Genomic DNA, 24777 nt, shown 5'->3' on the forward strand with positions numbered 1-24777 from the left:
CATGAGCTTTGGAAGGGATTACATACATCAGCAGTGAAATGGCTAATCCTTGTACCAAAATTGCTCATTTATGGTATAATTTCAAGGAGTTACTCAGTATGTGTAACTAGGGTTTTGTTTTCATAATGTTAGAAATAATCAGTATTGCATATATATCTCTGTTTTCTGATTTTCTTAAATTGAAAATAAATGTGAAAGTATTACTGTTCCTGAACGTTACTTACTCTGTACTCACTCTGCCAGACTTTCTCCAAACCTTCTCCTTTGCATATTTATTTCTGAGAACCTTTCTCCATGAAGATATACTCCTCCAGCACAGGACAATTTTTTAGCCCTTTTTCAAATCAGCTTTTCTTTTTGTAGCCATTTGCATGGTTCAAAGTAAATATTTTAAGAGTACCTTGATTACATAACTGCAGCTTGATTATTTGAGGCTTTACATCTGTATTTGACTGCTGGATAATGTACCAAAATGTAAAATGCTCACATTTCATTTGCATGTCATTTATAAAAGGAGATATCAGAGTTTAATCTCTCCAAGAGTATTTAACCAAAGAAAGGCTTGAACTTCCTAAAAATACCTGCTGAGCGTGCACATGAGAGACCATGGTCTATTCAAGGTCCTAAATTTAGGTCTGTGGAACTTATGCCTGCAGCCCAGTTGGATGGGGAGGATGGTCCTCATGGTGTTTTCTCTCTCCCCAGGAATGCGACAAGGCAATGACTTTGGCACACAGTATCGCTCGGCCATCTACACGTATTCTCAGGAACAGATGGAAGCTGCCTTGAGATCTAAGGAAGAATATCAAAAGGTAAATATGGGCAGGGCATGGAATTCCTTCACATGTGAGCGGAGGTCAAAGACATCACCAGTTAGCACAAGATCACTTCTTGTGCTGTGCATTGTTGCTGCGTTGGTCTCTCCATTGTCTCTCCAATACTGAACTTGTGTCATATTTGCTGTAAATTCCAACTTGTGTGAGATTTTTTTTTTGTATATGAGTCATTTTATAACTTTGCAGGAGGAAAAATATTTACTTGTGCAGAGAAAGTTTTAATCTCTTCCAGAGGTGTTTTCATGTGGGTGCACCAGAGCAGAAGTCTGTGATCTCAGAGCTATTCAAGCTTATCTAGACCCCATACTCTGAAGGGTGTAGCCAAAAAACCTCAGACTTAGGAGTTCTTGAACACTGAGGAAAAGTCCTGATCAATATTTGAGCTCAGTAACTCAGGATCACCCACCTGCTGCTTATAAGATGCTTCTATCAAGCCATTCCGTAAATGTCTTTGATTAAATGTGACAGATAAGACTATTTGTTTTGACACTGGGATTTGTGTGAGAGAAGATCGACCACTTCCCTTTCTAGCCTATATTTCTGAATGAGGGTGGATTCTCTCTTTCTCTCTCTTCCCTGCCACATACACTGTTATTTAGCTAAAGGCAGAGGGATTAATGTCCTATAGTGTTTCTACAATGGCTGTTTGGTCTGCCTAGTGTTCTTTTCAATGCAAGATCCAGATTCTACAGTAGAAATATAAATTCTCACAACTTATACAAAGAAAACTGCTCACCTAGGACATCAGGGCAATGGACAGTAGCTATTCAGAAGGGCTAAAAGAACATCAACTTCCATGCCTTTGCTTATACTATGGCTTCACTAAAGTGTAAGTTGAAGAGCCAGAGTTTTTAGTGAATATCTAATGTTAAAGATAAAGGACTGTGTTTTGAAGAGTGAGGGTAAATCAGTCAAAAGCATCTACCAAGGTTTGAAAAGGAGGTGTGCGTGATCAAGTCTTGTGTGGCGGTTTGGTTTTCCTAAACATGTGTGCAATGTTGGTAGGCTGAGCTGTATGCGAGCTCATAGGGCTGGTTTGTATGTGTGGTTGGGATTACTTTGCATGCAAAGAGATGCTCTGAACTGTGAGTAACTCATTTGCAAGTCCTTCCTAGCAGCGTGATAACTGTGCATGTAAATTAAGTGTTCAATGACATATATATTTTCTCATGAGTAGCCGAACACGCAGGGTAAGTCAGTCTTGCAGGTGCTTATCTTTGCTAACAGAGTAGTTGCTGCAGTTTGTATTTATCACACAGAACTTTTCTGCTCATCATTTACTTTAGATCCATCGCTTTTCAAAATTGATTTTGATCTTTTCTGTTAACATCTGCTGACCAGTATCAATCTGTAAATCTTACAGCTTTCAGTCTGTTTTTCCAACTCTATTGTTCTCTGCTGTTATTTGTCATTAAGTTAATATTGACTCGGAAGAAAAATTGCCATGTAGGAGGCTGCAATATGATACTACAGAAATTTCCATCATCAAATATATTTTCTTAATGGCACAGTTTAAAATTTACCTGCTTTGAAGGCTATCACCATTTGCAAAGTGTGTATAATTAGCACATTTATATAATTAGGCACAAGTCTGTAAGTGCTCACATGTAGAGTTCAGTTTTGCACTGGAGGAGGCAGAAGGAAGGGACCGTTTCTCCAACTAAGGAAACACAGCAAATACGTACTGAAATCCCGAGAGGACGTGTGGTTTCTGTGTATTAACAACAATATCTACAATATTATCTACTGTGGTGTTGCAGGAGCAGTAGAATGGTTGTATGGTAAACACTGAGCAAACAATATCTTCGGGAATCCCTTTTCATACAAAATGTTTTGCATTACATTAATGTAAATGTAATACAACCACTTTCCTTATTATTGTAGTAATTTAAAATAAATGCCAAGCTCTTCTGGCAGTGACATGTGCGTATCTATGCACCTGATAATGACAGATAAAAACCTGTTGGGATGCCGTAACACTTGATTTTTCCATGGTGAGCAGTGGCGCATACACCAAACGGAGGAAGAACTGACAAATTCTATAAGTATAATAACAGTGGTGTGTATGAGTGACTCCAGAGTTTTTTTGTCACTGCAAATTAATAAAACCAAAAGGTAGTTTTTTCACTGAGTAATTGTGCGTGAGCTCTTAGCTGTCTTTTGTTGCTGACGACCTGGAAGAGAGCTACGACTGGCCTCCAAGCAGAAAAGGATGTGTTTGCTAGATGAGGCTTCTTCGTAGACAGGTGGGATTGTTAATCCTCACTGAGGATTGAAACCATCCAACTCCAACGTTTATATCAGGAATTCCTGCCTCTGAGGCAGGCTTTTTATTACAAAAGCACACTTCTGTTCCCAACTGAAATGCTAATGGAGCTTATACCTTTAGGGTGGTGCAGTGCTCTAGTGCAGTGGAGAAACACTGTAGGTAAGTGCACCATGTCTCAAGTTCCTCTCAGCCTTCGAGTGAGAATCATAATCCTAGAATGTTTTGGGTTGGACCTCAGGAGGTTCACATGGGCCTGCTTCCCAAGCTTGTCCAGGTCCTTCCGGGTAGATCCTTTCCCTCAGGTGTGTCAACTGCACCACTCAGCTTGGTGTCATCTGCAGGCTTGCTGTCTTCTGCAAACTTGTTGAGGGTTCACTGGATCCTGCTGTCCATGTCATCGATGAAGATACTAAACAGCACTGGTCCAAGTACGGACCCCTGAAAGACACAGCTCGTCACCGGTCTCCATCTGGCCATTGAGATGTTGACCACTGCCCTCTGGATGCAACCATCCAGCCAATCCCTCATCCACTGATTGAGCCCAACTAACCTGCAGGGTTACGTCTATTTTAAGTTGGGAAGCCTGTCGGTGATTGATGCAGCTGTTTTAACAGCTGAGGAATGGTGATACAGCCATGAATATGCATTGAGCCGCGTGTCTTTAGCTGTTGATGAAGCCAAATGCGTGCAGTCAGAGCAGGAGTGGTAATATATATTATAATACAATAGTGCTGCTGGTAAATTGTAACACAATGTAAGTGTAATCAGAAGAACATAAAATGAGGGCCAGGGCTTGGTGCAAGTACTGGAATGAGCTGTAACATCAGTTTTGCCTGAAGCTGAAGTTATTTAATACAGTTGAACCCGAGGTGACTCAATTTTCAAGACAGTTGCTCGGCTGGATTTGGTTTTCAAATGGATTATCTAGGCAATAATCCAAGTAGTGAAATCAGGGTGGGAAGAAGTTTGTATTTACTATTCCTTATTCAGAGGCCTGCGTTTGTTTTGTCAAGTGCTAGCACTGGGTTTTCAGGCTCCAAGAATATACGGAGTTCCCTGTCCCCCATGTTTGGCTGATATTAAAACAGCATCCCCAAAATGCCAACATCTCTGCGTCCTCATGTCGGACAGCACTGACAGTGAACGTCGTTGAGCGCAGGGAACAGGTCTGTTACTTTGTTACAGAAGCAAATACTTGGCAGGAGAAGGTCCTTCCACAAAACAACTGAAGGGCCTCTCTGTGAATAATTATGAATGAGTGGGGTCTGGAGCTCCTGACAGAGCCGTTGGGTGATGTAAGCAAGTAATAAGCTCCTGATTTGTTGTTGCCAAGAGAAGTTTGTGGGGAGAGTTGCTGACGTTTGCTCTTATAGGTGTAATCTGGAGAGAGTAATAAGGGCTCAAAGCAACAGGAGTACAAAACTGTTGAGATTTTATGATGACATTAAAAATGTGGCCTTTCCTAAGGTCCGAAGAACTGGAATAGAGTGATTTTTTTTTTTTTGCTGAAAATATAGGAAATGTAGGTAAAGTACGGAAGTAAATTAATTTTTTTTTTTTTTTTTTGCTTTGAAGTGGCTGGAGCTTTGCTAGAGGAAAAATAATACTTTTTTAATGATTTGGACTGTAAGGCTATAATCTTGAAAAGTTTGTCTACAGGAGTGGATTGTGATGCTGATAGAAATCTGCTGATCCACAGACTGAGAAAACAAATCAAATAAAACAATAAGTGCACCAAAGCCAGAATATGAACTAAAAAAAAAAGCAGCAACTCTAATTGTTTGCTTTGGGGCCTGCAGATATGTTTAAGAAGTTCAAAAAGTATTGTAAGTGGAGGTGAAGAGATTAAATTTAAAAATTGAAATTTAGTACAACTGTAAAAGACCCAGGCAATTGAAACTAACCCATTGCTCAGCTGGTTAGTCTGGAGAACAGTCTCTTTGTCGAAATGCTGGGCCCATAAACCCACAGGTGAGAAGACTTCCCTGAGATCTTGAAGGGAACCGTAGATGATGCTTGAAGGAGAGGCTGGATCACACCACTCTCATAGCAAATATGTTTCTGTGAAGGTCTGAGGAAGATGCTCAGTTAAATGCCTGAACTGTCTTTGAATTGGTCAAATCATCATTTTTCTTTGCATTTTGTCAAGCAGCGTTTTCTGTTGATTTATCAAGACTTGGCCTGAAGACCATGAATTTGACCGAACATCTAAAATTTCTTTGTTGAATCAGACAACTGAAGGTTTAATATGCTGGACTAAATTCCCTGCTAGTGTAACTCCACAAGAACTGGTGTGTTTGTGCAGTGGATTAGTTTTACCCATATACTTTATTGCGTACGTACACATGTGTGTACTCACGTGTGTATGCCGCTGAGAAGGGAATCCTTCAGTCAGTAACTTCAAAGGTACTGCTTGGTTTCACAGATGTAGGTATTGGAGCATCTGAACTTGAGGCACTATTGTTTTTCCTATGTGCTTCTGGTTTTTTGTTTTTCAAAGGTTTTACAGTGATGGTGGTTTATTTTTCAGGAGAGCAGAGTGGGTTTTTGGTTTTGTTTTATTTTTTTACTTTTAGAGCCATGAGCAATTGCATGATAAATCATGGATGACCATGGGGATGAATGTTATTTTGCACAGTTGCAGATTTATGGTGCTATCGTTCATTTGCACTGGCCAACTTTCGGTGTGTCTGCAGTTACCTATCAGCGCTCCAAATCCTGAACTTGCTCAGAGAAGGTCTGGGAACACATTGTATTAACACTGAGATGGGCTTTGGTAGTTTGCATGAAGCTCCTGTGTGGTGGGACAGCCAGATGCCGTGTGTTAGCTTGAGAGCTGCTGGCCAGTGGTTGAAGCTCCCTTACTTTCTTATGAACTAGAAGTGCTTGCACGAGCAGTTCTACACTCCATTGGAAGGATTCAATTAATCACTGACTTTTGAGTTCACATTTATACAAAAGAGAGTGTGTGCTTAAGCCATGGGACATGTTCCCAGGGCCTGATTCAGTTGCTCACAGCTAGTGCTGTTGGGGAAGCTCTGGCATATCTCAGCCGACCTCCACGTGCCGCTCTATAACACACAGATATCTCTGAGGGTCTGTGTCCTATCTACCAGTCCTGTGTAGGTATCTGAAATACCCTGGGCACCTCACATAGCACTAAATGCCTGTATGCTATAGCTGATTTTAGGCACATCCTGGTCTCTCGTGTCTGTAATTTAAGTTCAGATACCTAACTGACAAGTGGACCTCACCAGGTTGTGAGGAATGGATGGTTCTGCAGAAAAGGGGAAGCAGTGAGTTAGTCCTGGCCAACAGAAGAGGCAACAGTCTCTGCAGCTCAGTGAAAATTTCCTGACTTGCTGTGGAATGATGTGGAAACAAACCAGCAAAACCCTCAGCTGCAAAACCAAGCGCTTTCTATTTGGTATCAAAGAGAAGAGATTTTAAAGCTGGAGTTTCCTGGTCAGCACAATGAGCTTCAGAGCAGCAATCTGCAGGGAGGTGAAGTGGACAGGGTTGGGATCGTCAAGGAGCAATGGCTGTTTACAGACATTCAGGACTGACTGTTCTGAGATTCGAATTACATCCAGGAGTGCCTCGTGGGGTGAATTTACAACCTTCAGCTGTGACTTTATGCCACGTGCTGTGCGAGTTTAGAACACGCTTTGGCTGGGAGACAGTTTTTTCACAGTTTTTTTGGGGCTGGGGAAAGTTCAATAGCTCTTCTAAATAGTAAGTTGCTATTAAAGCAATACAATAGAGACCATAAAAAATAACTCCTGCTTACTCCTCTTTGAATCACACCTATTTCAGAGCTTTACGTATCGAATTATCTTTACTTTACTCTGCGGTGAATAGTAGCCACTTGATTCCTGATGGATGGTGGTAGTTTTGATGAATATGAGCAGCCCTTAGGTAAGCTAAGCCACTATTTATTTTGTAATCACTCCTCTGTGCTACAGAGAAACCTTTTTTCTGTTCCTCCCTCTCTTAAGAAAGCTGCAGTCAGCTGTGGGTGAGCCGGTTTTATGTGAACAGTTGTTAACTCTTTTCATGTTTCCTTAAACTGCAGAAAATTTGACTTTTTTTTTGTCACTCCAAGAAGATTTGGTCACCTTCCAGCAGAATAGCTCAAAACTAATACACAGGCTGACTGCATTTCTTGATGACAGTGGCAACAAGATTAAAGCTGTAATGGCATGAACTCAGGGTGCTGTAGTTGGCTTGTTTGAGATTCTTAGGTCTGGAGATGACCTATCCTAGTGTGAACACTGAATAACAACCCACTTGTGCTTTCTTTGTCAAATTTCTGCTGAAATGCAGCCATATGATGCATTTGTAAAGTTTTGTGGTTCTCGGCTGTGTCTATCACTTTCTACCTTTGTGACAGGGAATTCTGTGATGACAGACGTGGTCAGTGCCCTATGGTTTTCTTTGCAGCCACAACATACAGCATCAGAGTTTACTCAATATTATAGTTATTGTTCATCTGACTTTTATTTCGTAATAAATTTTCCTACATTCCTATGCTTTAGAATCTCATCTTAAGTTGTGGAAGGAAAAAACATCTTAATATCACTTCCAAGGTGACTTGTTTTGAAACAACATGTACAGGATGTATATGTCCATACAAAGCCATAAATGAGCATCCCTGGAAAGCACAGAAAGACTAAGGACACCCCTCAAAATTCACTGGGGCAGAGAAGTGCCACCAGCCTATGCTGAGTGCAGCACACTCCCAGTTGTCTACTATTTCTGCTCCCCTAGATGCAGCAGCACGTGCTGCTTGCTTTTATCATGGCTGAAGAAGGCAAGATTTTTTTTTTTAGCTTTTGATTCTGCATATACGCTGTTCATTTGATCAAAGGCCGTGTGTTTCACTTACCCCTTTGACTGTTGCAAATATAGCTAATCACACATTTGAAGTTAGAACTATGAACAACATTATGAAACCATACTTCCTTTTACAATCATTTTTTCATCTAGGAGGTCAGAGTTCAGCAAAGAAGCCATTTGCGTTTTTGTACTGTGAACATGATGCCAGTGCTTCAAGCTAATGCTTATACTGGACATTTAAACTAATATTAGAAATTGCCCTACAATAAACTAATGTAAATATCAAATAGATTTGACTCCAAGAATGAGTTATAAATAAAACATTCCTGCTTTGTATTGCTTGCTCTGTTCAGCTGCCAGTAATGTAAAAACACCCTAAATTGGTCTAGGCATCAAGTTTTCATCACGTAAGCAGAGGAGTTCTCACTCTTCAGGGCAGATCACAGATTCACAGAACCGTTTTGGTTGGAAGAGATGTTTAAGATCATCAAGTCCACCCATTCCCTCAACACTTCCACGTAACCTCTAAACCATGGCCCTCAGCATCACCTTGACATGTCTGTCAAACCCCTCCAGGGATGGGGACTCCACCACTGCCCTGGGCAGCCTGCGACAGCCCTGCACAACCCCAGCAGGGAAAAAATTGTTCCTCAGGTCCAACCTAACCCCCTCTTTACGCAACTGGTGGCTGGTTCCTCTCACCTTGTCACTTCTTCCTGAGGAGAAGAGACCAACCCCCACCTCACTCCAGCCTCTTTTCAGGGAGTTGTAGAAAATGAGGTCTTCCCTGAGCCTTCTTTTTTCCAGGCTGAATGGCCCCAAGACTCTCAGCTGCTCCTCACAGGATTTGTGCTCTAGATCCTTCACCAGCTTTGTGACTCCAGCTGCCACTCCATCTGGACACAGATCTCCTATGTGTCCTAGATCATACCAGTGGTAAGGCACCATAGTGGAGTCTGTAATGATGCCAACACACTGGAGCTAAATATCTCTATATCAGCCTGTAAATGTGTTCCCACATGGCTCAGTGGCATCTAGGATCATTCTGAAGAGCTTCTAGTTCAAGCTTTTGAATTTCTAGAACTTGATTATGCATCTGTTATAGCACTCTAAGAGTTTCACAAGCATATTAAATGTCAGGAGCATAAATTTCATAATAGTATTAATAATTGGTGGTTTAAGTGTACGCAGTGATTTACAGGGAACAGGATGTAGTTCCTTCTCTTAAGGAAGCTCTCAAGGAGCTTAGTTTAACTAAGAGATTATGGAGAGAGGATGATAAAATAATCTAGAAGAAGGTGGAGGCAAAAGAAAGATGATTATGATTAACCATTGCTTTACTGTGTCAGTTCTTGTTGTCTTTGGGTTAAATGTAGCCCCTTAAAACTGACTTAAGCAAGAATTTCCAGGAAAAGAAAACAGAAATCTCGAGATGTGTTAGAATGTTTGTATCTGTCCATGTCTAGGTGCAAGACAGGATTGTAGTGGGACTCCCTGCATGGATCTGAAGAGGGAGAGAGGGATTGACTTGGTTTATAGTTTTGGTACAAATCAAAAAATGAAATAAAAAGCATTTTTTTTTAAAATGAGACATGCATTTCAAATGGGTGTGGTGAAGTCTGGGAGCATTACTTCTGCTATGCAAACAGTTTGCTTACCCTCACTGCAAAGCTGTGGGAACTAAAGAACACTACTCAAACCTCAAGTTTTCTCAGTGACAACAGTGTGCTTAAGTCAGAATTCAAGTAAGTATTCATGGAACACTTCCACGCTGTTTATCCAACTCTAAAATACAAAGCCAAAAATGTATCTGAAACAAGGCTTTTCAAGTCAGATATAAGAACATAATGGCACTTCAGAAAGTTCTGAGCTCCACAAAGCTCACACGTGGAAGCAACAGACACTCAGCAGTTATAAAATATACTGCTTGGGTACCTAAACATAAGCACTCGTGCTTGAGCACTTGGTTTCAGACTATTTGATAATCAGGTGTACTACAGCATGTATCAAAAATTGTTATACCCCAGTAAGGTTCCTTTCTAACTGATGCTTGCTTAAAAAGCTCTCAAGATTTTCTTGCAGCACCCAGTGCTGTACAGCTGCTAATCCAGAGCCACACCATTAGGGTCAATGGTATTACTTTGGATTTCCACTGACACAATTGAGATCAAAATCTGGCCATGGGCTTTCTTTAATTTCAGCATTTTTGTTCCCCAATGACTTCCCAGAGAATTCGGTATATTGTTTTCTGTTTGAGGTCTGCCACTCAGTCAAGTAGAGCTCTCAGTTTTGGAAAACAAGTCAATACTTCCTGGAAAGAAAAATCAGAGGGTGCTTTAGCAAGCAACATTGTCATGTCTGTTTTGATCTTCTGATCTTTATGCGTCAAAATCTTTTTTTCCTTTATTGACTTCCAGAGATCACTTGTAGAATAATATTTTTTTTTCTTTTAAATCCAGGATGCCTACTGATTTCAGTAAGAGCTAGAAAAAGGCCAGAATGGGCTTTTTGGTTGATGGGCAACACCATCATCTGTATTACCGCTCTTGTGCCAGAGCTTTGTGGGATTGCAGATGTTAAAACTAGCTAGGAAAAGCTGGGGCTGTGGCTCTGTAGCTAGAAATGTTGTCATCTAGTGCTGCAGGGCTGGTGAGCTGAACTGGTGAAGTCCCGATGGATGGCTGCATTCACACTGCAGGGCTCACAAGCAAGTCCACATCACAGCTTTCCATTGAGTTGGTGTAGAAAAATCAGTTTTTCTTCCTTTCTCTGTTTTTCCTTTCCCAAGTTTATTTCAGCCTTTATTTGTTGTTTGTTTCCTCCCCACATTGCTTCCTGTCTCTTTTGCCTTCCAGGATCTTTTATTGTTTGACCTTGCTCCACATCCCTGACTTCCTAGTTCCACATTTCCCCCAGTCTTTAAAGTTTCCACTTTCTTCCTCAGGCCTGTGTTTCTGAAAACTCTTCTCTTTATCCTTGCAGACAAAGATAAACTTGTATTTCTTCCAGCTGATCTTTATTACGTGCTATTTAACCACAGGTTCTGAAAGTAAATCTAACTACCCAGCATATCAAGGTGGGCAAAATATATTGTCTTCCTGCTGCCTAAAGCATCCCAAGACACCTCCTACTGCAGGACTATGAAGGGGTGTCTCTGCTGGGTCGCTGCAGAAAGTGTCATCAAAGGCTGAGAAATCACCTTCTGTGACACAGTGCTCCCAGCCCCCGGGACTCTTTGGTCTGTAGTTTTTGGTCCTGACCTTTCCCCAAGCAACCAGCTTGCTGTGGCTTATTGAGGTTAACACGTTTCCATTCTGGCTGCTGCATTCTCTTCTGCTTTGGTTATTTTTAGGTGTCTCCATTGAACCACATTTTTTTTTTTTTTTTTCAGTTTTTAAAGGGACTGTGTTTATGGTGTTCGTAGAAGAAAAACTCTTTTACACATAAAGGCACTTTGTAAGCTAGTAGGAAGCACCATAGCCAGAAGCTTAAACTAGGTGAAGGGATTTATTTGGAAGTCCAGGTGACTGACAGTGATATGGTGTTCGTAGAAGAAAAACTCTTTTACACATAAAGGCACTTTGTAAGCTAGTAGGAAGCACCATAGCCAGAAGCTTAAACTAGGTGAAGGGATTTATTTGGAAGTCCAGGTGACTGACAGTGAAAACCATGGATGCACCATCTCCTCAGGAGAACAGTCAGTACTATTCCAACTAATTATTTTTCATTGGGAAGTCTATGTAGTTGAGGTTTTAGCTTTATGCATCAACGTTGTCATATCAATGAGCTTCACTAAAGATTTTTTAATTTAGTTTTAAACCTTCTTGAAGTTTTTCTTTTTAAATCAGCTATTTTTTTTTTCTGTGAAAAAAATGGATACAAGATCAGAGAATGAACTTAATCAATGATGTTCATTAAGGTCACATTACCTCCCTGGGCACACTGCTCTTTATACGCATTTCTGTATGTGTGCCTTTGTTCTTTGTTCCTAGATGAAAAAATTTTGAATTTCACCTTCCTAGATGTAGAAGTCGGGGTTTAACTATAATGATCTCAACTGTGCAGTGTGACCGCCCTGGCGTTACCAGCATTTGCTATAACTCTGACCTTCATGTAGCCTTCCAATTTTACCAGCACTAATTTTGTAATTATTTCCAAGGCTTGATCACTGCCCTTCATCACAATTCTGGTGAAAGTGCATCTTAATCCAGTTCTCATTTGCTACGTTGATACCGTGTTAACACTTTGAGTTTTTTATTGAAGTAGTTATGAAGTACTAAATCAAACATGAAATACTAACTGTGTTGTATCTACGAAGTTTCCTGTGTCAGCTAAACTTGTAATTTCAGCAAAGATGGGTGTCGGGTTTATATTTGACCTATTTTCTTTGAAAACCATGGTGATTGGCACTAATTACATTCCGTACCATTTGAATGTCGTGTCAGTTTGGTTAGTTGGTTTTGGGTTTCACCAAATACAGATTGGTGCAGTGTTGCATGTATTGTCGTACTTGTCCCTTTTGAAGTGCTGCAGGAAACTGGTGCTCATTCTCTCTTTTAGACTATTCAATACTAACCATCCACTGATGGTGTGAAAACTGTGTTTTTCTACAAAGTTGAAAAAATAGACAAATTTGGGGTTATTAGCCAGTTCCTCACACTGATGGACTCCCAACTGCAAACATCAAGGCTCTGATTTTACTTTCCTTAGAGAAAGCGTCCCAGATTTTCTTTTTTAATATGGAAAATAGTGTATTTTCCCTAGTTGTATTTCTCAGAAGTGGCTGAACAGCTCCAGAAAATTTGGAAAATTAATTGCCTCCAGCAAATACAATTCATGACAACTTTCAGCCTAGAAGATAAAGTTTCATGGAGCTTAAAAACCCAAAGGAAAATTCAGAAAAAAGAGGAGGTAAAAATCGCAGTGAGGGATTGTAGCATCTCTCCTCCTCCACATACACACACAAATGTGCACTTTTAACATCATCTCCCTCATTTTACTTTCTGCAATATTTTTTATTTTTAGCTCAATCAGCTAATTATATCTTAGATGATTTTTTTTCATCCAACTCTTTTTACCATTATATATACGTGGTTGCTATTTTCTGTGCCAGCACTCCTAGGAAATAAATTTCCCCATTATCCCATGATATGTTATTACAGGAAAAACCTTCAGTGCAAAATTAGGGGATTTTCCAGGGCTGGAGGAAAACCTGGTTTGTTCCATTGCCCTCTAGTGGGTTCGCAGCACATCTGCAATGGCACGAAATGCAGAAGCTTGTCTCCCTTTCTTTGTGTGCTACACAAACCGTCGGGTTTCGTGACATTTGAGCATCCTAAAGTTGTTTGTCCACATCTGTGTAAAGCACAGAGCACTGGTTTGTATATTGGATAAAGCAAAATTATCCTGCTGGTGTTTGTAAATGATAATGGAAGATTCTGTGGGGCTTCTGTTTTGCTGTGGAGAAGAGGAAGATGCACATTTCCTGGATGAACATCATTTCCCAAGTGAGTTTTGGAAGGGATGCTCGGATATGATGGCCCATCATTTAATTGTATATGGTCTAGAGGTATAGACATCGTTTTTTAGGCATCATTTTGTGTCGCCATTACTATGTATAATTGTGAATTCCTCACTTCACCCAGCTAAAGGAGACCTTGGCAAATGTTTCATCCCATTTTTTTGTAAGTTATCCTTCCATCTTGGAGAGGAAGTCTTCATTGGCCTCCACCGGGGATGATCGTGGTGTGTGTGCAGGTCCACTTGCAGGTGCAGAGGTGTTGAAGGCCCATGAGGGCTCATGGGTTCGCATCTTGAACTTGCTGAGCATCTTCAACCACATTGATACCCACAGAGATGAGTAGCGCTCAGCATCTTTCACTGTTGTCATGCTCAGTACTTGACACTGGATAGAGACCACAGAGATCAATGGGATCTAATTGTCATTTTGCAAGTAGAAAGAACGTGACTGATTTCATCATGAGATAACGTTTCTACAAGTAGATCAGCAAGGTGCATTAGGCAGAGTCCATTAGATACTTACAAGACATTCCAAGAGAAGGGGAGAATAATGCTTCTGTTGGGAAAAGATCGTAATCTTAAGAATGGTCTTTTGTAAATTAAAAACAAAACAAAACTTGAGACAAAGATATTAATTTTGAATGGTAAGATCAGAGAAAGACAAACACTGCTCTGGACTCATTGTTAGTATTTTTTATGTTGAGTTAAAACACAATGTGTGATTGGATTGTGGCTTGTTAGTCTTAAAAATGGAGAGGCTTTTTGCTGCAAAATGACTTTATGCAGTGTCATGTTTCTGCATTATCCTGAAAGGAGAGGAAGGGGAAAAGCTTTACAGGGCATTTTTGAAGTGACAGCACAGTTCTGGCTTGGATAGTTGTTTTAGGTCAGGCATTACAGAGCAGAGCACGAGTGGCTCGAGCACCTGTGCAAAAGAGATGAAAGCTCATTTATTTGTACGTCCGGGTTTGCGGATGCTCTTCGCAAGCGTAGGAAAAAAATATTGCAGCTTTGCACTTTACTTCAAAAATGACTCACTCCCTCTGGTGGGAACATTTAATTTTGAACTTGTGATGCTGCTTTTCCTCCTCCTCCTCCTCTTGCATCCATCCCCCCACTCACCACATTGCATTCATCTTACTTCGCGTGACATCTGCTCTGTGTGCTGCAGAGCAGCACTTTGGTTTCTATGGTAGCTGCTGTAGCCAGCGGACCCATGGACTGGGCGAGGAGAAGAGAAAGAAAAAGCCTAAAGCGGCCAGACAGTCGTTTGCCCTCAGCCAGCGGGCTGGGATGTGATCGGAGAGGGTGTCCTGAGGGTTGGATGCTCCCATGGCTGGCCGCCCGGCCAGGACACCCAGCGGCCAGACAGTCGTTTGCCCTCAGCCAGCGGGCTGGGATGTGATCGGAGAGGGTGTCCTGAGGGTTGGAGGCTCCCATGGCGGGCAGCCAGGCCAGGACACCCAGAGCCAGGGGCATCTGCTTTCTCCTCCAGCATGAAGCGTCTGAAGGACAATAGTCAAGTGGAGGGCATGAAGAACAACAGATTGAGGGTTTGGTTGAACTTCACTCTGTTTCCTTTTGTTTTGGTCTCCAATTTTGCAGCAAATGGTCCTCAGTTTCTGCCTTTCAGATGGTGAAAATGCAGATGCCAGACTGAAGATATTGTAATTAAGTGTCTATTTATAACATAGTTTATCATTAGAATTACTGTGACATTTTTCAAACAAGAGAGGATAATACCAGTTCACAATCTACACCTGTAGCTGTTCCTTTATTATTTTATTTTAAGCACAGTTCTTCTTTGATTTGTTCTGGCTCTGAATTCATTAAGAGGCCTGAATTAGCATCCTGCCATATCTTCTGTGGCTTCTTCGCTCCTCTGTCCCCCCAGGTATAAACCTTGTCACTCTGAACTGGCTCACTTCAGAATAATATACAGAGACCATGTCTTCATTTGTTTTAAAAAAAATCCTTTATGTGATGGAATCAGAATATAATTTATGCTTCTTTGTTGAAAAACCCATGAAGATTGTCATTTAGGTGAGAACGTCCTGGCTTGTGTTCAGAGTCAATGTTACCACATTACACCATTACAAAGCTGTATTTGTTTTAGAACAGTTTATATATGAGAGCCTGAACCTGCAGGAGCCATGATTCTCTAGCAAAATTAATAAGAACTTGGCAAATGTGAGAGGAAAGTTTGTCAGAGATTTATATCTCTCCTGTTTCCCGTGTCTGGTATATTGCAGGGCACACATCCTGTGCCAGTGTGTGGTGTATGGTGCTGGTCTTTGACATGTGTTCAGAGAGACAGGTAAAATTAGTGTTGGCTGTTCTTTAGAGAGCTCTGAATAGTCTTTTTTACAGCAGATGAACAAGTCTTTTTCATGCCCATGCTTCTTTTATTCATTTTCTTTGAAAAATCTTGTATTTTTTGATCCATTTTCTTTAATGCTGGAGATTTCAGGAAGCAAAGGCTTCCAAATAGAAGTTCTGTCTTCTATGAACAACTTTTGCATTTTCGGGCTTGCTGGCTGTACTTCATATGATTGTATTATCTAGCTGTGGTTGTACTTGCCGTATTTTCATTTTGACCATTATTCCTGCTTAATCCTGTATAATCTTTATCCATGTGCCAGATCTCAGATCCCCTCAGTCTGCTTTAAGGAGCTGTCAATGGCATGATACATTCTCTAAAACCCAGTTGTATTCTGTGGTGTGTGGCTCTCTGCTGCTGGTCTAAAATAAAACAAATCAGGCTTTATCAGAAAAAAAACAATCCCAGAAAATTACTCCAAAAGAAGAGGAAGACCTTTTACCTGTCTCCTTAGGATCTGTGGTTCTCTCCCTATTTAAAGTGCTGCTTGCATGTCTGTTCTCCTCATAGTCTTCCTCCGGTTCCCATCTGTTGTGTGGAGCCTCTTCCAGCTGCATGGAAATCACATCTGAGTCTCCCATCTTTAAGGACATATAAGTTCTATTTATTATTAATAGTCCTTCTTATAAACTACATTTTTTTACTTGTCCAAGAGCAGACAGCAGTGAGAGCCTTCACTGCTTTTTAAACTGAACAAGCATCCTACTTGAATCCCTTGCGTTGTCCAAAGGACATATTAAGTACCTAAATTCCACATGGGCCTTCTAGAGGTAGCTGTAAAAAATAAATTAAAGATCTCAAAGAGATGGTTAATTTATCAGAGTCATTGCCCTCACTTACAGAGAGCACCCACCACAGAGAGCACCTAGTTTCTGTCAAACAGCCAAGTGCCCTGTAACGGTGCTGTTCACTGCAACCGACTTCACTGGGAGCTGAGGTCATCATATCTTTGATGATCCATTGGAGTGATCCATTTGGAGTGGTGGAACATGAATTCTGCTCACAGGAGAGGCCACATCAGGAGAGCTGGGGCGGCCTGAGCAGTTATGTGGAGAAGACTAAGATATTCTCTGAAATTATGCTGTAAGGAAACTGGTTGTGATCAGTAAGGGCATAAGACAAAACTCCAAAGGCCGAGGACAATTGTGAAGACACCCGATTTATCCAGGCTGTAAATCAGACACTGTTGTAAGGTCCCAGGGGCCATCATGGCTTACATTTTATGTGCAAGGCACCACACTCATGTTCTCAACTTCCATTTGCTTTGTGAACTCCTACCTCAACATATATATAGTTCCTACTGCTGCTACTGGTTTAATACATACTAAAAGGTTCTTTCTTACTGTTGTTAGAGTCCATGACATCTTGGTTGTCGGTGGCGCATAGTTATATTTACAGTTTACGTTCATTTTGCACCGGTTGCTGGGGTGTTTTTTGCTTGAGATCAGTCAGTTTATGACTTATGGGCCTATGTATTGATCAATGTTAATAGTAATATTAAAAGTGGGATTAACACATAGCAATGATATATTAAATAGTGTAATTCATCATTCTGCAGAAGCCATCATTAATTTAATTTGTTTAATTAAAATAGCCCATTAAAATTCTGGTGCTGAATTTAGTTACTGGCATAAAACCACTACTGGCTTCCTTTTTGTTAATGGGACGTAATATTATACAAGGTCTCAACAACTTCAACATTTTTCTAATTTAGTCAGCAGTTCAATTTGAAATTAGTGGTGCTGGGAAGGAAAAACAAATCAAATCTAGAACCTAGTTAGCATTTAAAACTTAAACTGAGAGGAGTTTATTTTCTTCTTAGTGAATGTGAGCAGGAGGTCAGGTTATTATGTGAACATTAAAAAATGTCATCACTTGACCTGCTATATGCCTGACAATGCATCATGTTTATGCTGATGGAAAGAGGCAAACAAAACAAAATGAAAAGGTAATGATGTAGAGCATGGAGGAGCTGTGGAATCTGCCCCTCAGAAAGCTCTGCAGTCGTTTATTAAAGTTGCTGGTTCACTATAGAAATGCTGATGTAAATTTTTCCATTTCAACTTGTACTTTTGGGATTTGCCCACAGTAGAAAAGACAAAAAATGACATCATTCTGTATGTGAGCATAACATGAAGTCTATCCGCGCTGGTAAGCAGGTTTCTTTTCTACTGTGGATTTGAAACGTTGTGCACAGGGTGGAAAAGTCTCGTTTTACCCCTTTGGTGAAGTCCTTATTGTTAAGATTCTAGCCCTAACCTTCCTGCGGGCTTTCCTTCTACGTGGCTGTTCTGCTTCTGCCTTCTGCAATCTTCCCTCTTCACACTGAATTAGTGCTGCCTCAACATGAAAGCCTCAACCCCCTTTTTTCTGTACAAAAATATAGTAAGTGCCTGTACTCAAGGCTGGCTGAGCCAGCCTAGATGACCTACAACAGTTCCTGAAACGTGAGCACAAGGGTCCTGTGGTTTGGTAATTCTGTAGTAGATGCTAGGATAAAAATTTGGTTGCCTAACTTAGCATCTGGTGCAATTTGAGAAGCTTCAGGATATCCAAGACATTTGTACGAGGCTGTGAGATAGGTCAAAGGACCTGCAGGAGTCCTGCATGTTTCTAGATCAGCAGCTGGAGATCAAAGCAAAGTATCTGTATTTAGGCAGCTGAACCCATTCTCCAGTTTACTAGCAGATGCCTCTGCTGTAGATTTACCCAGAGCAGAGTCATAGAGTGAGCTACAATTAAGTGACTTGCTTGGGCTCTCCCCTTGGGCGCTTTCTTCTCTATAATGGGTGCACGTGGGAGCTCCGCTGAGCATGGTTATGGCCCGAGTCCAAGTGCTGCCCTGCGACTGTGCATACTCTTGACTTGTTAGCATGGTCGCTGGCATGGTTTTAGCCTTCTCTCACTAACAACCTCCAGAGCAGTGCCCATGAGAGATCTGAGGGTGATGAGGTGAAGGACAGTTCCCAAGAGGCAGTTTCAGTGTGACCAAACTGTTGGGAGTAGGAGAGTCTGGTTACTTGGACGTGAGCCCAGCTGCACTGCCTGGCCTGCGGACCGTGCAATGAATAATGAATGATTCAGCACTCTTTATTTTCCAGTATGAATGAAGCCATTCCGCATCAAGAATTACTTCTGTGAATGAAGACTTACGCCGTTGCCTTTGATCACAGTAAAATCAAGGAATGTTCTTCTCCACGGTTATTTTAAATAACACACTTCACATAGATGAGCGTCATTTTGCTTGTTGAGAAAATTGATGGAAATGTTTAGCGAAACCAGTGCTATGGCACCATCTCTGGGGGTTGGAGATTTTCAGATGCTCCACTCGGTGAGAAAGGATAGGAATTGGGGACACTTCTGGGTGATGCTGAGGCAACACGGAGCTATGGCGGAGGGGATAGATCTAGGATGTATCAGCCAAGTTATTTTCTGAGGAACTGGGGAATTGGAGCTGAAATGATGATGTGGAAGACATTAGTTCAGACCCCTCTGCAGTATTGTGTACAGCTCTGGTCACTGTGTCAGGACAGATGCAGAAAAGTCTTACTGGGATGATCAGGGTACATGGAAGTATTAAACAAGAAGGAACCATGATTTGTTATCTAGCAAACAAAGACATATTTTTTTTTTCCCCCCAGAAATAGGAAAGGAGTAAATATCAGGGATAGGGGAAAAGCTGTTTAAGGTAAAGAATGATGTTAGCACAAATCCAAGTGGGTATAAATTGGCGTGCTTTACATTTAGGTTTGGAAATGAGATGTTTTTAGAGCAGCTGGGTTTGGAAACAGCTGCCCAAACAGAACAGAGGGAATAAGAAATCTGATGATCTATGCAACAGTGCTTGCAAAGTTCGTGGAAGGATGTATGTGAGCTTCCAGCAGCAGGAGACTGGATTTGAAAACACAGGAGATCTTTCAGACCTCTGACCCTATCCATGCAAACTGCTACTATTTTAGAAACTAATTTATGCTCATTTTTTCCAATTTTAGAAGAGCTGGGACTGCATTAAGTGATTCTACTGCATCCCATGCCTCGTCTACATGAATTTATGGATTGACTGGGAGAACCATGACTTTGTGCATCAGTATTCGGTTTCCTGGACCTTGTGATACACCTGTTTTGTGTGTGCCCCTATTCACAGCCAGTCAAGTTGCAAGTGCCTAGTTGTCAACATCATCATAAAATACATTATCTGCAGTTACCCATGAAAAACTCCCAACATCTTAATGACGACTGTGAGCAGAGAAGGCATAACACATCTCTTTCCATGCCATAGTCACAGTGTAAGATGGCTGCTTCTCTTTGTTGATTATGACTGAGGAATCTATCCCCGGTTTATGTTTTTATATATATATATATGTATGTATGTTTATTTATTTTTACCACTCACACGTGTCAGTTAGGTTCATAAGACTGGATCTGATAAAAGGTGAGGTTGAGTGATCCCTAAAATTGCACGTAAGTTCATTTGAACTTCATTTGTCATTTGGTAAGTGACACCTGAACCTGGGCAATAAGTTAATAAAAATGCCTGTGAAAGTATTCTTGCAAATGATATATGCAAAGCTAAACAGGAAGTCCTGATTTTAAAGGTCAAGTGTTTTGGTTGTCAGACAGAAGTGACACTGTGTCCTGCTTGGCCAACCAGTTCACCAACAAATGATCGATTTAGAACTTATTTCCACCAGTGACCTTAGAGAGAATACAGGTCGCAAACAGGTGAAATACTGAAGTATCGCATTTGAATGAGTAGAATAAAGAGGGCTATATTCATGGAGTAAACTGCCAAATAATCTGTGCGTGGATGCGATAGGGATTTAGATCTTTCGAACAGATCCTCATCTCCACTTCCAGGCTTCATTTTGCCAAAGACACTGACACTTGAAATAAGTACTAGATACTGGTGGTTCATGGAGTCTTCTGTGGGACCAGAGGTTTCCTGTCAGTAACCGTATTTAATTCAGATGATCAGTGTCTCTGAAAATGCTGCTGAATGCTGCAGCACGTCTCTAATGTGGAGAACTGGGTTGCAAACGTGGTTTGATTTTTTTTTTTTAACTCCTAGGTTAATTATTGCTTTGATTATAGAGCTAGAATTGCCATCTGCCACAAGCTCTGTGGGATGACCAAGCTTATTTTGGCTTAGCGTTTTCCTACGTATAATGTTTATTATTCCCAAAATAATGTAATGTGGAACAGATACTATTATCCTGGGACAATTTATCATGTGATGACTTTACTCATATCATCACACTGTCCTGTGATACGATTACATTTTCATGTGCCCCTTCAGTAGGCTGTGAGCTGCATGGTATTATCTTGTGCACAGCTTAGAGTTGGTACACAGACAGGGAAGAACAGTGCATCTGACTGACATATCTCTTTAATTAACGCGAATTCCATGTAATGAGTGTCTAGCAGTTAGCCAGTAGCTTTCTTGAAAGTTGTTGAGAGCACTTGGGAAAATAGGATGTTACCATCAGATCAAAATATCTTCATTTTGTTAAGGATCCTTTATCACAAACCAACCCTCTTCTCTGTGGCGCTGGGAAGCTGTAAGGTAGGTCTCCTAGTGCTGACTATTACTGCTGTATTACAAGGAAAAGGCGTAAACATGTCGTGTTTTGATTGAGGCTTTGCAGATTAAAGTGAATATTTAACTATCATCCTGAACTGAAAATACTTCCAGGTGAGAAAACACAAATCTGTGGAAATGCCACCAAATAAACAGGCAGATGTATTATCCCCCAGCTCCAGTCTTAATTGAGCTGGGCTCTAATTCTGGGAAAACACCATTAGCAGCCTCACTGTGACAAGGGCTGCAGCTAGCAGGGAAAGTTTTAAGCTCTTTGCTGTGGAAAGTTTGGGAAAAACTCACATTCTGGGCCAGAACTAAATTAAAGGATTTCTTTACACAGTGGCAAGTTAATACAGTGACACCACGAAAGCCTCTTGCAGGTATTTTCCCCCCCAAAAATAGAGAGGAAAGCCATACGGATGTGTCATTCTTACTTATTAGCTACTGAAAAGATACTTCCAGTCTCCACCTGCCATCCCACCCTGTCACTTACTCCTTGCTTCTTCAGACTTTTCCGTCACGGTTTTTGATCTAGAAGCAATATTTGAACCCAAGATGTGTGTGTGGAACAACTTCAGAGTTATCAGAGCTTTGTAAATGTTTCATATTAAGCGAATCAGCCATAAAGGAGAGGGCCAGGGTGTTACCTCCTTTTTCAGTTTATTGAAGGGGGAAATCCTTATGACCATTTCTAATCAAGTAAAAAGGAGGAAAGTAGAAGAAGAAAAATTAATTGCCAGCAGCCTGGCTTTCATGACGAGCTGCACTGACAAAATGCGGTTCTGTGTCTACAGGCAATGAATAAAGTGTATGTGATTCTGAACTCCAACAGATGAGAATGTAAAATCTGTAGCAGATCTCTTGTCACCGCCTCTTCTGGCCAACCAGAAAAAAATCCTTTGTTTTGTTTTGGGTTTTTTTTATGTACCTTTTTTCACAATTTTGCTACAGAACATTCTGTGCAAACAAGCTTCAAAACCTGAGGTACCAAGCTTTTCAATTAAATTCCCATCAAAGCCACAGATAGAAAAATCAATACGGTTCATCAAACATCTCTAAAGCTGCCCAAATACTGCCCGTAAAAGGACACACTGGCAGTGGGTTTTTCTCTCCCATTGCTTTGTTAATGATCTAAACATTCTGATATTTTAAGGTCTCACCTCTGAAACTTGAAACCAACTTAGAAGCTCATTTTCCTCCCCTCCATGCATTAAAATGAGTTCTTAGAAACCTCTTGGTTATTACTCTGTGCGTATTTCTGAAATACACTGTATTTCAGCCAGCTGTTTTGCCAGTACAATACCAATAAAAGCAAATTCTTCCCTGGCCAGCAGTGCTGAGGACCTGTCAGATGCACTCAAGCACATGGGGCTGTGTGTGCTCCGGAGGACGCCCGCCAGCCATGCCCGAGGCAGCGCTTGCAAGTCCCAGCGCAGGGCAGAGCTCTTTTCGAGGGTGAACCTCAGAGGATGCACCGGGGACACTCAAGGAAATCTGCAATTTCAGACGAGGCGGCAGGATCAGGTCCCTAAAGCATTGTGGACGTTTTTGCCGACTGTCTTTGCAAGTGGTGGCTTGTGAACGTAGCTGCTGCGTCAGCATCATTTTAATTAAATATATAGCGCTTTATTTAGCTGTATATATGGCATCAGTTGTGTTATTTCCTGAAACGCAAGACTGGGATGCAAATGGAGAGAGCAAAGGATGGTGTTAGAGTAGGAGAAAGCATCAAAATGGAACAGGGTTGAGTCTCAGTGATATTACCACTCGTGGTGAACTTGGTTGAAATGTGCCTTTCCCCATTATCTCAGCTCCTCGTGTGCACACAAATTGCGTCGCCAGCTTGTTCGGAGCCCGCGTACTGTTAGCGCAGTCACTGGGGTGTTTGGGCAGCCTTATTAAAACAGCATTAGTATGCAGCAAGGTGCTCCTCGCCCCGCTAAATCACTCTGTAAAGTGGGTCTACCGGCTCTCCTGCTCTTTGTTATGACAGCGTTACTCCTCGCACTTCTGAGCAAGACTAATAAGACTTTAAAGTAGAGAGCTAAATGAGGTAGATGGTAAATGAAGGCAGGGGCAGAGACTGAACTGGGCTGATGGGAAAGACAGAGAGAGCGAACATAGACGAGGAGAGGCTCCAGGGAGTTGGGCTACGTGAAGAGGGCACAAGAGACCTGAGCAGGAAGAGAATTGAAGCTTATTCTGAGTCTGGTAGGGTAAAGATGGCTGACGTGTCAGCATCAAAAAGAAAAAACAGAAAAAAACCCCCAGTGTTGGCAAAAGAAGATGATGCAGTGAAATGATGCATGTGAAAAAGAAGAGCGAGGAATAAGGCGAATGTAATACACAAAGGAAATAGAGAGATAAATGGCTGGAAAATTAGAGAATTTCTGTTAAAAGGGAAGAACATTCAAGTAATCTTTTTTTTTCCTACGGACTTTTAGTTCAAGAACGCTTCTAACCAAACAGAACACCGTATTTCTGGTCCTATATGGTATTTTTTAACACTTGCCAAATGGTGTCTGCTAGCTTGTAACAGATGTAAAAGATTATTTCCCAAATCTGCAAGAATTGTCACTTGACACTTGCAAAGTGAAGACGTCTTGAGTGGAAATACAGGAAGAATGAATTATGCATGGGAAGTGCTGCACGCCTATTTATAATGGTGCATGGGCATGGTCTGAGGTATTATTTGTTTCCTTGGCTTACATTTAAGAGGGGTATGAGTAAGGAAAGAACAAGAAGGTGAACAGAGAAACCTGCCTGAAAAACATGTACTGAGACTTTTACAGAGACACCAGCCGAGCCCCGCAGAGCCGTGCTGCTCCCTGAGGAATGAAAATTAGTACTTATACAACGTTAGTAACTTCATGGTACCTTTGTCACCGGCACTAATGAAATGGCATTATGGCTGGAGGGCAAGGCAGCGTTCCTAAAATCAGGCTAGTTAAATGGTTTATTTATTAATTAGCTGTACAGAAGCAAACCAGAAGCGATCCCACGTCCCTTGCAGCATGGAAGAGGAGCGTGCGTTTCTTCCTGTTGTTTTGAAAGCCAGTTTGGTACATCAGGTGGAAGAAGTGATGACTTTCCCACTGTGCTGGCTTGTCGTGGGTGATAGACGGCTTGTGCTCCCCCACCAAAGAGCTCACACGTCTCTTGTTTATATCCGGTTGTAAAGGACGGGGAGAGTGAACAGCTTGCACATCAGAAAGTTTGTATAGGAGAGGAGATTAATGAGATGAAGACATAGTTGCTAGAGCCCTTTGGATCCTTAGAGGAGCCTGAATGAAAGATTTCCAAAGAGAGAATGTGCTCGAGTTGTACCTTCAGTACATCGTGATAGATATGA

At 41.3% G+C, this 24777-nt stretch overlaps 1 protein-coding gene across 1 annotated transcript in view; it reads left to right on the top strand.

Moving 5' to 3' along the window:
• Positions 1-674: 674 nt before the first annotated feature.
• LOC104493512 (mitochondrial peptide methionine sulfoxide reductase-like) overlaps positions 675-24777 on the top strand; it is a 91409-nt gene continuing 67306 nt past the window's right edge. The window contains exon 1 of the mRNA XM_010136248.1: positions 675-812. Within this exon, the coding sequence (XP_010134550.1) occupies positions 675-812 (138 nt within the window). The remainder of the gene's footprint in view (positions 813-24777) is intronic.

The sequence above is a fragment of the Buceros rhinoceros genome, unplaced genomic scaffold, assembly GCF_000710305.1.
Source record: "Buceros rhinoceros silvestris isolate BGI_N320 unplaced genomic scaffold, ASM71030v1 scaffold5570, whole genome shotgun sequence".
Lineage (NCBI taxonomy): Eukaryota > Metazoa > Chordata > Aves > Bucerotiformes > Bucerotidae > Buceros > Buceros rhinoceros.